Source organism: Drosophila bipectinata, chromosome 2L, assembly GCF_030179905.1.
Source record: "Drosophila bipectinata strain 14024-0381.07 chromosome 2L, DbipHiC1v2, whole genome shotgun sequence".
Taxonomy (NCBI): Eukaryota; Metazoa; Arthropoda; class Insecta; order Diptera; family Drosophilidae; genus Drosophila; species Drosophila bipectinata.
The window spans coordinates 5,474,649-5,486,758 of record NC_091736.1 but is presented as its reverse complement, the minus strand read 5'-3'; the positions used below and the strand labels follow the sequence as shown (position 1 = coordinate 5,486,758).

General features: G+C 46.2%; 4 protein-coding genes across 8 annotated transcripts; 3 read left to right on the top strand and 1 right to left on the bottom strand.

The window, feature by feature from the left end:
* Window positions 1–76: 76 nt before the first annotated feature.
* LOC108123963 (E3 ubiquitin-protein ligase rnf8-B-like) lies at window positions 77–1,641 on the top strand. The gene is made up of 2 exons (XM_017239404.3): window positions 77–275; window positions 383–1,641. The coding sequence occupies exon 2, from the start codon at window positions 417–419 to the stop codon at window positions 1,545–1,547; it is 1,131 nt and encodes a 376-aa protein (XP_017094893.3). The 5' UTR covers window positions 77–275; window positions 383–416; the 3' UTR covers window positions 1,548–1,641.
* Window positions 1,642–1,728: 87 nt separating this feature from the next.
* On the bottom strand, window positions 1,729–2,631 carry LOC108123942 (GTP-binding nuclear protein Ran-like). Its single transcript, XM_017239352.3, has one exon. It carries the CDS (start codon window positions 2,510–2,512, stop codon window positions 1,862–1,864), a length of 651 nt encoding a protein of 216 aa, XP_017094841.2. The 5' UTR covers window positions 2,513–2,631; the 3' UTR covers window positions 1,729–1,861.
* A 241-nt stretch (window positions 2,632–2,872) lies between these two features.
* Window positions 2,873–8,838, top strand: l(2)k05819 (transmembrane protein 94-like protein l(2)k05819). Of its 5 annotated transcripts, XM_017239471.3 has the most exons (10): window positions 2,873–3,150; window positions 3,207–3,843; window positions 3,901–4,612; window positions 4,677–4,839; window positions 5,486–5,582; window positions 5,646–6,441; window positions 6,598–7,742; window positions 7,802–7,967; window positions 8,025–8,274; window positions 8,335–8,838. In XM_017239471.3, exons 1-10 carry the CDS (start codon window positions 3,017–3,019, stop codon window positions 8,405–8,407), a joined length of 4,173 nt encoding a protein of 1,390 aa, XP_017094960.2. In that variant the 5' UTR covers window positions 2,873–3,016; the 3' UTR covers window positions 8,408–8,838. The 5 variants fall into 5 exon arrangements, with proteins under 5 accessions (XP_017094960.2, XP_017094959.2, XP_017094957.2 ...); XM_017239470.3 differs by having other exon boundaries at window positions 2,874–3,150; window positions 3,210–3,843; window positions 4,677–4,794; window positions 5,646–7,742; XM_017239468.3 differs by having other exon boundaries at window positions 2,874–3,150; window positions 3,210–3,843; window positions 5,646–7,742.
* Window positions 8,839–9,898: 1,060 nt separating this feature from the next.
* Window positions 9,899–12,076, top strand: LOC108123956 (uncharacterized). The gene is made up of 3 exons (XM_043211414.2): window positions 9,899–10,200; window positions 10,263–10,666; window positions 10,786–12,076. Exons 1-3 carry the CDS (start codon window positions 10,025–10,027, stop codon window positions 12,057–12,059), a joined length of 1,854 nt encoding a protein of 617 aa, XP_043067349.2. The 5' UTR covers window positions 9,899–10,024; the 3' UTR covers window positions 12,060–12,076.
* Window positions 12,077–12,110: the final 34 nt, after the last annotated feature.

Sequence of the window (12,110 nt, the reverse complement as noted above, 5' to 3'; positions counted from 1 at the left end):
TATATATTTATTGATATGTATATTTGTGTGGATGCTCAGAATCTTAAAATTTCCTTTGTATGAGCAGTGCCTTACTGCTTTGCCCAAATGTTTATGAAAGATAAGACGCCATTGAAAAATAAACAAAACTCATCCATAGGGTGTACTAGTGCTTTAAGTTTTGATATCGAATCTACATGAAAGCCGTGTTAAACTCTTTAAAAAAATATAAACACTTCTTCCCATTAGCGTTGCAACTCTGGAGGAATAAAAATACGGGGAATCCTATGACTAAGGTACTATTTTTCAGAGCTTTTTTGCAAAAACTCAGTTTTGCGTGATAAGTAACCTGATAAAGCTATCAGCCGTAGCCAATTCAATTTTCAAAGCATTTTTATTTTAGCTGAGGATTCGAATACTTCAGTATATCTGCGGCGATGGAAGTGCACGGATCTGAATTTGTAGCTGGAACAAACGCACCCGCCATGGACTTGATGTGTTCTGAAGATAAGTACGCAGAGGATCAAAGGGAATGGTTAGAGCAATGGAATTCAACTTTTTGGCGAGATAACCCAGAAGAATCGATCAGTCAGCATGGGCAGCCGCAAGGTCAAAAGCTTGGCGAGGGGATGATGAATCATGGCGTTTGCGAGCTTCTGGACGCCGTGGAAATACTGACCTACGATTCTAGATTGGATGGAACCGGAAACTCACCTACAACTGATACGAAAGTACTCCAGGCGAAGATCCGTTCAATGCAGGTGATTATAGCACATCAAAGACTGCAGAGGGAGGAAATGCGCGAAAAGTTGGTTAGTGAAATCGAGTCACTTAAATTGGCTCAGAACATCCAGATAACGCAGTCTGATAAGCAGGAAGCCCAGCAAAAGGCAATCATTCAAAGACTTAATGACCAATTACTTTCTATGCAAGTAATAATAAGCAACTTGGAGCAGCAGTTAACAGACAAGGAGGAAGTAGGCCAGCAATTGCTATGTAATTTGGAAATGCACGAAAAGATCAATCAAGAACTGACAATTGAGAGGGATGGAATGATACTGCAACTGGAGGAGCAGAAAACCCACCACTTGAGTAAGGTGAATCAACTTGTGAACCAAATCCTTTCCCTGCAGATGATAATCGAGCAGCGCATCGATCAGTTGACCTCACAAATGGAGGAGCAGGAGGAGAACCACAACATCACCGTGAATATGCTCGAGGAACAAATCAGCTCGTTGCAGTTGATTGCCAACGAATCCCAGAGCCAAACGTCCCAACGGGAAGAAATGCTTAACAACCGTGAGCGAGCGCACCTCCAAGAGGTGGAAAGGTTGCAGAGTCGGGAAGCACAAAACCAGGAAAGTATCACTTGCTCCATATGCCTGTCGACCTGGGAGGAGAGTGGTGACCATCGCGTCGTTTCTCTAGCCTGTGGTCATCTATACGGAGATTCTTGCATTAGGGCAGCCTTGATGCGAGCCTCCGAGTGTCCGATTTGTCGACGTCCAGCTTCTCAGCACGATCTTCGATACATCTTCAGTGCCAATGTATTTCCTACGCAAACCTAGATTGCGTAAATAATCTTAAATGGAAAATTATAAACAATTTTTTGCAACAATGACAAAAAATAAATCTGTATTGACTCTGTAGAGAATAAATTAATTTTTTCCCATCCATCTAGGTCCGAAGAAAGAAATGCAATTTAATAGAAGTTATTTTTTTAATGAGCTTTTTGGTTTACGGATTAATAATTAGTCTTCATTTCCAAGGCATAAAATTTATTTCCAAGATCAGGTTTTCCTGACAATAACCGGAATTGAGAGATAGTGAATTTTTAACAGAAATTTAAAACAAAAATATTTAAACATCCAGGCTAGGGAGCTCACAAGCCCTCATCATCGTCGGGAATTTTAGTAGTCATGGCTTCTTCCAATTCCAGCTCTACTTGAGCCTGCCAATCCGCATCCATGTGGACTTCGGGAGGTAGAAGTGCTGGCATCTCTACCAACTTCAACTGGGGATCCCCAAATAGCTCACGAGCCAGCCAGAGAAAAGGCTTCTCAAAGTTATAGTTCGACTTGGCGGAAATTTCGTAATACTGCAGATTATTTTTCTGATGGAATTTTATATCTTGCGGCTTTACTTTTCGATCCCTAATATCTACTTTATTCCCGCATAGGACAATTGGTATTCTACCGCACACACGCACCAAATCCCTGTACCAGTTTGTCATGTTCTTATAGGTGATACGGGATGTCAAATCGAACATTATTATAGCACATTGTGCCTGTACGTAGTATCCATCCCGAAGTCCACCCAACATCTCTTGTCCGGCAGTGTCCCAGACGTTGAATTGGATCTGGCCGCGCGAAGTGTTAAATCGGAGGGGATGAACTTCGACGCCCAAAGTGGCGACGTACTGCCTTCCATATCCTCCAGAAACATGTCGCTTTACAAAGGTCGTTTTGCCAGTTGCGCCGTCTCCAATGATCACACACTTAAAAGTTGGAATATCATCACCGCTGGAAGTCATTCTGTTAAGTTAACCAAGGATTTTTAAAATTAATTTCGAAAATATAGATTATTAGGAGGATATCTTATGGCTCTTATTTGTAGTCTACTTTCCTGTTCCTGAATTTTTACTGAGCTAGAAAATATATGATGTCGTCTCTGTTGTTGGATAATATTTGAAACTTGTTTTAGAAATGATCAAAGCTCTAATGTATGTACCTTTCTCCGCATACTATTCTGAAAAAATATGAATAAAGCATAGAATAAGAAAAACAATCTATTATGGAAGGAATTGCATTAATAGAAAGTCACGGTTTCAAAGATACCGCGTATCTAGCGGGATATATCTGTATCTAGGTATGCCAGCACCGTGCCAGTGTGACCGTACTGCCTGTGACATTGTATGGAACAGTTGATCGGCGAATCCAAAATCGAAACAAAGTAAAGTCCGAGGAAGTATGCTGTAGGTGGCCGCGATTACTTAAACTGCAGCCGCAGCAGCACGTCGAGGAAAAGTGGACGTAAAATGGCAGCGAGGCAATCGGCAGAGGGGCAGGACAAGCCGCAGCACGGCCTCACCACCAAAGTGGCGTTGCGGCGTCTGCACGAGGAGATTGAACGGGTGCTGCTGGAGCACGAGCGACTGGGTGGAGCGGAGAGGTAGGATTCCTGCTATCTAGTCGTATCTATTGATAACAGAATAGTCTTTCTCTAAGCAGCTCCTATCGCAAGTTTCGCGCGGCTTTTGTGAAGCGCTATGACAGTCCGCTGGGCTGGTTGTCTGTCGGAACCAGCCTCCTGGCCAGTGGAGCGCTTCTGAGCACGGGCATGTTGTGGTCCGCACTGTGCCTCCTGGCTATCCTGATTCTTGATCTTTTTGTGGTGGTCCGGGAGCATAATTTACGACGCACAGAGATTTTTCGAAAGACTCGACATGCCCTGGCAGAAATCCGGTTGGCGGAGCAACATTTCAGCGACGACTGGAAACCAGCTAACTATCCGCATTTAAGCAATCCCATGTCGCCGTGTGTATCTCTGCAGTGGACTTACCGGGATGGAGTTGTCGTCAATCTTCCGTGGGCTCTACTTGTGAGAGGGGATTTCATCGTTCTGCGGCCAGGCCACATCTCGCCCGGACCCTGCCACGAACTGGAGACAAATCGGTTCTTTCAGACTAACGAAATTTACGGAGCCGCTCCACAGGGCGATCCTCCAGTGAAGCCAGTAGCTCGACCGCCGTTACCTGATCTGGTTTGCTGTTTAGAGAGCACTCCCTACCTGGACAACCTCATCGTTTGCCTGAAGAACTCCCTAAAGCGCCCGCCTACCATCTATAATCAGCAACGCTATCTGGTAAGACGATATTCTGGGTAAATGTGAATTCCTTCTTATCTTCGATCATGGTTTCAGCTGGTGACCAAATACATACAGCAGTGGGGCTTCATTAGTGCCCTGACCATTACATTAGTATCGGGTCTACTGCGCCTACATGGTTATGGACTGTCTGACGAAAAGCACAATTGGCGATATTTACTCATCGAATCCCCGGCGTCGGCGATTATACCATTACTACCTCTGATTTTTCCTCTCATGTGGATATCAATGAACCTATGGGGCATTGCCCGGCTGCAGTGCTTTCTAAAGACGCCGCAGGCAGCCGTCGAGAAGAGTACGAGCAAATCATTCGAAGAAGACCTGGACACGCCTTCGTATGACTACCACAACATATCAATGTTGCGATCCAATGTATTCCGGATTTGGCTACAAATGTGGAAAGGAGACAGCGAATTGCTGCCCCGTTCGGCCAACCTGGTCCAAGTGTTGGGCTCCATTTCGGCTCTGTGCTGCGTCGACAAGAAGGGCATCCTGTCGTGGCCAAATCCCACAGCCGAAAAGGTTTTCTTCCTGCACAACACGGACGAGGAGCCCCAAGAGGACGGAGCGGGCAGTGATTCATCGACGCAGAGCGAGAGTGACGATGGCCCAGTCGTAGACGAGGATCACCAGGAGCGGGGCATAGTGGCCGAGGTTCTGGACTTGACGCACGACCAGCACTGCCCATTTAGGCTGGAGTTCGACGACCACGAATGGAAGGCCCACATCAAGTCCCTGAAGCCATTGGGTGACTATCGCATACGCATTAAATTGAGACACGATTCGAAAATCAAATAATTGTTTCATTTCAGGACTGGCCATCCTCTTGAACACCTGTTCGCCTCTTACCCATGAGCATTATGCCCAGTTCTGTGGCCATGTTACTGCCGTGGCTATGCTCGACAAAGACCTGGTGCCCGTAACAAATCGGTATGCGTATGCAATCATTGAGTCGAGTAAAAGCTTTTTGCATGGGTACGTAGTTCATTGCCATACTCATCGTTAGTTTCTGTCTAACCCAATCAGATAATAGGCCGTTTAATTCGGTCCAGTATATCTTATATAGTCTAATTATTTTCTCCAACAATCGGTATTGAATACCATCCAAAGCCAGCCCGAAACAAATTAGTCCTAGCTTTGGGTATTTTTTGATTTTTGTATCCAATTGGACAGTTTGATTCCCCACACAATACAAAACAGACACAAGCGATTGGTAAAGTTTTGAAAATTCTGAGCGTAAGAAAAACGTATTATTGTTTTCCAGTAATTTGCCATTTTTTCTAATCGTTCAGCCTCAATAATTTTCCATACACCATCTCCAGTACTATAAATTAACATGTAATTTTGTATTTATTATTATTGTCACTATATAATTTTTATTCGTACTTGAAAATCTATTCCCGTTGTTGCCCCTCCGTCCCGCTCCATTTGGCCCCCATTGGCATGCTATTTTCAGTAGCAAACGATCAAGAACGCTTAAATATAGCCACCCGACTCCCGTCCCCAACCCATCCGCTCACCCTTGACCCACCACCACGCTTGCTTGCATGCTTACGCACCGTCGTCGCATCCAGCGCTAGTTGGAACCAGTTCTAATCGGTATTACATGTTTGGAACACAGACGCTGCCTCTGCGAGCTGGCCAAGCAGATTGGTTTCACCGACCATGCCACCGATCGGTTCGCACTGGAGGGCCAACTAGCCAGTTACCGCCACTTGGTAAGTTGAATAAAGCTTTACCATAAATATTTCTTTGAAAATGAATGCCATGATTCTCCACAGCAACCGGATGTTGTTCGAAGAGACATTCGCTTCGCCCGGCAGTTGCAGCTGTCCTCCAAGGTAAAGGTACCATTTCCGCATTCCTTGTCGGTAGTGATGAAGGAGAACCCCGGCGGATACCTGTCCCTTTTTACTCAAGGAACGGCAGACATTATTCTGGACTGCTGCGACGACTTCTGGGACGGCAAGGACTTGCGTCCACTTTCTCCTCAGGATCGCAAACGGGCTCTGGACTTTTATCAGCGCAGCGCTTTAACCTCTTACTGCACGGCCTTTGCCTATCGCCCGCTTAGGCATGGAATTCATGGAGCTTTGAGTGGACCCCAGCAAACCGGAGGTGACTGCCTGTATCTGGAGCTTCCTCCAGAGTCGAAGCTGCGCATGCAGCATGTGGACAAGACGCACTGCGACTTCCAGGGGGGCCACCACGTAAAACTCAGCCACAGCATCAGCACGGACTCACTGTTGTTCTCTGAGAGCAAAGACGAGGACTGCAACGACGTTGAGGGCTGCTTTGAGATGCAGTGCCACCAGGTGTTTATCGGCATGGTGACCATGCAGTACCAGGCACAGAACGACATAGTCAGGCTGGTGGAACGTCTAGAACGAGCCTGCATCCGGTTCGTACACTTTAGTAAGGAAAACGAGCTTCGATCCCGCGTCTTTTCTGAGAAGATGGGTCTCGAGTCTGGCTGGAACTGTCATATTTCGCTGCTCAGCGAGCCAGATCCTGAGCCGGGCGAGAAGGAAAAGGATAGAAGCACTGCCAAGTCGAAGGAGTTGCCGGAACAAATCGGTAAACCAAGCCACCAAGTCACCATCACCACAAATGATACCCATGAGAAAAGCCATCACCCCACCAGCGCCATGTACATATCGTCCCCTGCACCCGCATCAGAATCCGCATCCGATTTCGTAGATACATCCGCAACTAAAAACCCTGAAATTGTAGGTGACGGCCCAGAGACAAGTTATCTTCTGGGACTGCCCACCAATCTGGAGTCCTCGAAAACTCTAAGCTCCTCGGCTCCAGGAGCCATATCCAACCCGGATGAGTGCAATCCCCTGAATGCAGCTCTGGCCGATGAGGAAATCCCATCACCAAATAGCAATGACTCCGCACAGGACGAGCTGCCTGGAGTTACTGAATTGGATGGAGAGCTGGACCCCAGTAAGCACAAGCAGCGCCATTCATTGGACTCTGCCATGGATGAGAACTGCCGTTCCTTAAGCACCTTGACGGAAAGCACGGATCAAAGTGCTCCAATTAACTTTGACATGTCTAACCGAGCAAAGCTTCCTCGTGGCATTGAGAACATAAGACCGCATCTGGAACAAGTGGACAACGTGCCGTTGCAGGTGTCTCTTTTTACGGACTGCTCGGCGGAGGCCACACGCCAAATGTTGGACATTATGCAGTCCTACGGCGAGATAGTTGTTTGCTTGGGAAGCTCGGCGAGCAACGCGAATGCAGACATCTTTCTGCAGGCAGACTGTAGTATCGCCGTAGAGCCTTTGTATCCGCAGGTGTGCCAGGATGTGGACGCCTATACGGAGGCCAATATTCAGCACAATAAGTTGATGTGGCAGCGCCAACGTCAGGCAGGAAAGTCGGGAAAGGCCGCCGCCGATGACGAAGAGCTGCTGGAAGGGGGCCTACAGGGATGCGCAATGCAGACACCGGCCCATACCATATCGCCACTCTATCTCAGTCGTCTGCTCAATTCTCTGCCCTGCTCCATTGCTGTCTGCCGCGACGACCCACTTTCGCTGGTGGCCATAATCGAGCTGTCACGCCGCTTCTCGCTGGGCCTGTGGAACTGCATCCAGTATTGGGCCTGCTGTGCCGGCTCCATCTCCATTCTGAACGTTTTGTGCGCGTGCCTCTCGCTGCCGCCACTCCTGCCCCCGCTGCTAGTTATCTACCTGATGTGTGTGCCAGTGCCACTTATCGCCATCTCCCTTGCCCACATCGATGTAGATCCGAAGATCATGAACCGAGCTACCAGCAAAAAGCAAACAGACTATGATTCGCGAGCCTTTGCTTTCGTCATGTGGTGCTATGGCTGCAAGTTCATCGTTTTAGTGGCTTCAGTCGTAAGTGGGATGGACTTTTATCTCAAAAAAAGTAATATTTAAATATGCCATAATTTCAGATTGTTTCCTATTGGATTATTTTATCCCAGTCTGATCTTGACCCTGAACCTAGCCCCATTCTAGATTCCGAAGAACCTGAATTTGATACCAAGGACGATGCCCATTTTTATCAATTCCTTTACCTATCCCGATGCTTTGCATTGCTGGCCATCCTACTGCACTTTGGTAAGTGGTTTGTTTTTGTAATAATTTATAATTAATAACTTCCTAATATTTTTTTAGTTGTTATTTCTGTGACATTCGTGCATCGCGATTACGCGCTCTGGCAGCGCAATCCGTTTACAAATCGTATCTGGGCCATCACCTGCTTGGTGTTGCTCGCTTTCCATGGGGTCATCTGCACTTTGCAAGTGGTTTTGGATGACTTTCTACAGGAACAGCTGCCCAAGCTGTGGGTGGCCATGTTAGTTCTATTTGGCGGCAGTCTTCTGAGTATGATTGCCAGTGAACTGGCCAAGTTCCAGGAGAATAAGTGGGTATTTTCATAATTTTAAGACTTACCTTCTTACCTCCGATCTGTTCTATTTTCTAGGGTCAATGCGCGCTATCAGCGGCGGGCGCGTCTCGATTTTGGCACCAAATTGGGAATGAACTCGCCCTTCTAAGAATGATTTACCAAACATAAAAAGACGCCAGCGTTTCACACGTACTTAGTGCCAAGGCTGTATATAACACCACAACTCACCTTACACGCTTCTTACATATTACTTTTACGATTTTTGACTAACCACTAAGGTCTTTTACTGAGGCTGCTTTTCTGACTGCCTGTAAACATTTTGACTTGTTTTTAGGTTCGGCCCGTACTTTTAGCCATTTGTACTTCCACGTGTACTTGTTTATTTTAAATTGCAACACCCCTTTTATTTAGAAAACATAAACCCATATATTTGTTATTGTGTTTCTAAAGGTTGGTTGGTTCGTGTTCCTTGTTTCAATAAGATATAACTTTGTGTACTAACATTTATAAGACTTGCAATCATTGTATGAAATATCTGTATGGTAAAGATGAAAATCCCTATTTAAACAAGTAAAAGTTGCTGGAATTTTGAATGGTCCGTTTGGGAAAGTGGCAGTGCTCAGAACTGGATTGAGATGTTAACAAGCGGGATCAACCTAGTACATAGCACGCCGGAATAGGTGCTAATCCGGAGGGGCACGCTGCAGCATCAAGTGCCTCAGTTACTGACCCACATCCAACGCTTATCACTCGATCATGGCAAGGAAGTTGACAAATATTATTGTCTTTAGTTCGGACTAGAAATCATTCCATTTGGGTTACACATGGAATATATTCAAAAGCGGATCGTAGATCTATCTCAACATGTGCCGGTTGAGATAGCCTTTAATTATCACCTTTGAGCGCCAAAGAGGAACTGTTTGCGCGGGTTGAAATTCTTAGAGTTTATCTTCATTCATTTGATTAAAAGAATAAATAAAGAAAATTTTATGAAATATATAAAATAAGTCGAATGGGGCTTTATAATAGTAATAATAATAGCCTGTAAGTATAATAGTCCTGAATCGATGGGAAGATCGTTCGAAACTTGGGGAAATTATGGGGATAAGCTTTTGGCTTTGTATATATTTTTCAAAAATTTTCAAGCAAAATGGTTTTTTAAAGATGATTTTAAAGATAAAAATGCTTATTAATTTAAAAAAAAAACGAAATAAGTTTAAGCCTGTAATTAAAGAAGTAATTGATTAAGTTTCAGGGACCCTATAAGACTAAAGAGAATACTAATTTTTTGTAAAAGTGAAGGCACACGCCACTATATAAACCGCAGAGGCAGTCCATATATTCATATCCACGGATTAGCGTTGGAGCTGCACTCCAATCTCTAGGTAAATACATGCAAAGCTGGCGGGAGCTTATAACGGAAGATGCTATCAGAAATGTGGAGTAACAATTGATTAGCACCTGCTGGGTCGACGAAATGAAAGTGCTGTTGTGCCCGTACGGATCATCCGTATATAGATCACTTCTAGTAGCACCTTCTGCCTGGAATCTGGGTCATGAAAAAACGAAATCACGAACTGACTGAACGGGTCGAATAAAACCAAACGCCGTTCAGTTCTCCGTTGTATTCGAAAATTTCGCGCGACGCGGTACGGAAGCGTTTTCCCCGGGCTCCAGTGAATATGACGAGAGTGTAGCCCCAAAAAGGATACTTAGTGATAGTGCAAAAATAAAGGACACTATACAGATTTAGGAAAAGTTTTAAATGATGCGGTTAAAGGGCCCTTACTGGGCGCTCGTAGTGTTTCTCGAACTCCTTCTTGGCACCGTCCAAATCAATGCATACTCCCAAGTGCTGGTCAGCGGTAGCACTGATCCTAACACGGATCAGGGACCCCGGATATTTAAAGCTTTAAATACGGATCTGATATTCCCCAGGACGTAAGTTACAGAGGGAACTATCGTGGATTGGAATTCCTGACCTAATGTCCTTTCCCATACAGTTTTAACTCCAGCGAAAATGTGGTATCCACCACTGAAATCCCTACAACGACGGTGTCGACGACCTCTCTCCCACCCATTCCCTACAACCATCAACCTGAGGCAGCTATTAGCACCACAGATTCACCTTTTTTTGTGACTCCTCTGGCTGAGACCGAAAAGCCAAGTGATCCTGCGCCTGAGCCAATCGTTGAGGGTGCCTCCACTGGACGTGCCGTGGATTACCGCACAGCCTATCCTTTCGGACAGTTGATAACACCATTACTACGTGGAGGAAGTCCTCAGCCGTACAACAAACGACCCTCACAAACACGTATTTATCCACAAGGTAGACCATCCTACTACTCGTCCTCATCATCACGAAATCCATCTCGCAAAACGGCTCAAAGGCCCAGCTATAATAAAGGTATCATTAAGTCATTGTATCAAAACTACAGCTTTAGTTTTTCCATTTTCATAATTTATATTTAAATTAAAATTAATTTTCTTTCTAAATTAATGCAAATTAATATTGTCCTTTTACAGGATTCAGTGACCGCTTCACTCCCGGAGAAGCAACAGCCGCCAATGTGTTCAAAAACCAACACTCCCACGACCATTCCCACGATCACTCCCATGATCACTCGCACGATCATTCCCACGGCCAGGATAGCAAGGTGGCCTCTGGATCGAGTGCTGTAAACACCTATGTCGCGCCCTCGGATGCCTATTCGTTTCCGCCCCTCAATACCAGATATCCTTCGCCTTCGCAGGATCCAAAGGCAGCCTTGCCCTCGGACACAGTGACTAGCTATGTAGCCCCCCCATCTGGTGGATTGAAGAGCACTGGCTACGTTTATCCAGGTCCTTCCATGACCTCACCTGGGGGTTACAGGTATCCAGGACCCATCTCTGCATCAAATGGAGACAAGGATGCGGCTGCTAGCTCGCAGAGTCAATCCCCGACACCCGATGATGATCCTGGAAATGATGACACCATTGGAGTCTTGCCAGCCAGTGCAATGGACAATTTGCCATCGAAGGATCAGGATGGCAAGGATGCTGGTGGAGGTGGCGCCCCCGCAGATGATATGGGCGATATGGGTGCACCAGCTGGCGGTGGCGATATGGATGGGGGAGGAGACGATTCATCCCTTCCAGCGTTACATAACGATGGCTCTCACGGGGAAGACGATCACAAATACGATCCCAATATGGAATATGCCACACCACCACCCGGTTGGCTAGAATCCCATCCAGAGTCAGCGGCTCCCAAGCCAGAAGATCACGATCACGGTCACGATCATGATCATGACCACATTCCAGACCATGACCATGTCCATGATCACCACCACGATCATTATCCGGGTCACTTTGACTACCAGCCGTCCTATCCGGATGACACCTATCCTGATGTGTACTATGATGACCACCCACACCATCATCACCATGTGCACCACCCTCCGCCTCCTCCACCCCCTCCTCCACCACCACCTCCACCACCGCCTCCACCAACTGAACCACCTCCACCGCCACCTCCGCCGCCAGAGCCGCGTGTGAAGAAGTACAGTTATTTCTACATCGGTAGAAAGCTCTGGTACATCCCACTGTACTTCACCGTGTGGTTCAGTTTCTACATCCTGTGGCTTATCATCAAGTCCATTGGCCGACACAAGGTGAACCTTCCCAATCACTACGTCACGCGGCGAGATGCTCCGGATCCGTTTACTACGGATCAGGGCAGGGATGAGTACATTAATGACATGACGGTGAGGGTGCTGGAGCACATCGATAGCTTTAAGCAGAAATACTTGAACTGATGAGGGATGCTACTAAAACTCAAATAAAAAACCAAAATATAATATTAAATT

What these genes read in the sequence shown, in the direction of transcription:
- LOC108123963 (XM_017239404.3), top strand. Translation starts at nt 417, where the DNA reads ATGGAAGTGCACGGATCTGAATTTGTAGCTGGAACAAACGCACCCGCC.
- LOC108123942 (XM_017239352.3), bottom strand. Translation starts at nt 2,512, where the DNA reads ATGACTTCCAGCGGTGATGATATTCCAACTTTTAAGTGTGTGATCATT.
- LOC108123956 (XM_043211414.2), top strand. Translation starts at nt 10,025, where the DNA reads ATGATGCGGTTAAAGGGCCCTTACTGGGCGCTCGTAGTGTTTCTCGAA. An exon ending in GATCTGATATTCCCCAGGAC is followed by an intron (nt 10,201 to 10,262) that starts GTAAGTTACAGA and finishes TTTCCCATACAG; the next exon opens with TTTTAACTCCAGCGAAAATG. An exon ending in AAGGCCCAGCTATAATAAAG is followed by an intron (nt 10,667 to 10,785) that starts GTATCATTAAGT and finishes GTCCTTTTACAG; the next exon opens with GATTCAGTGACCGCTTCACT.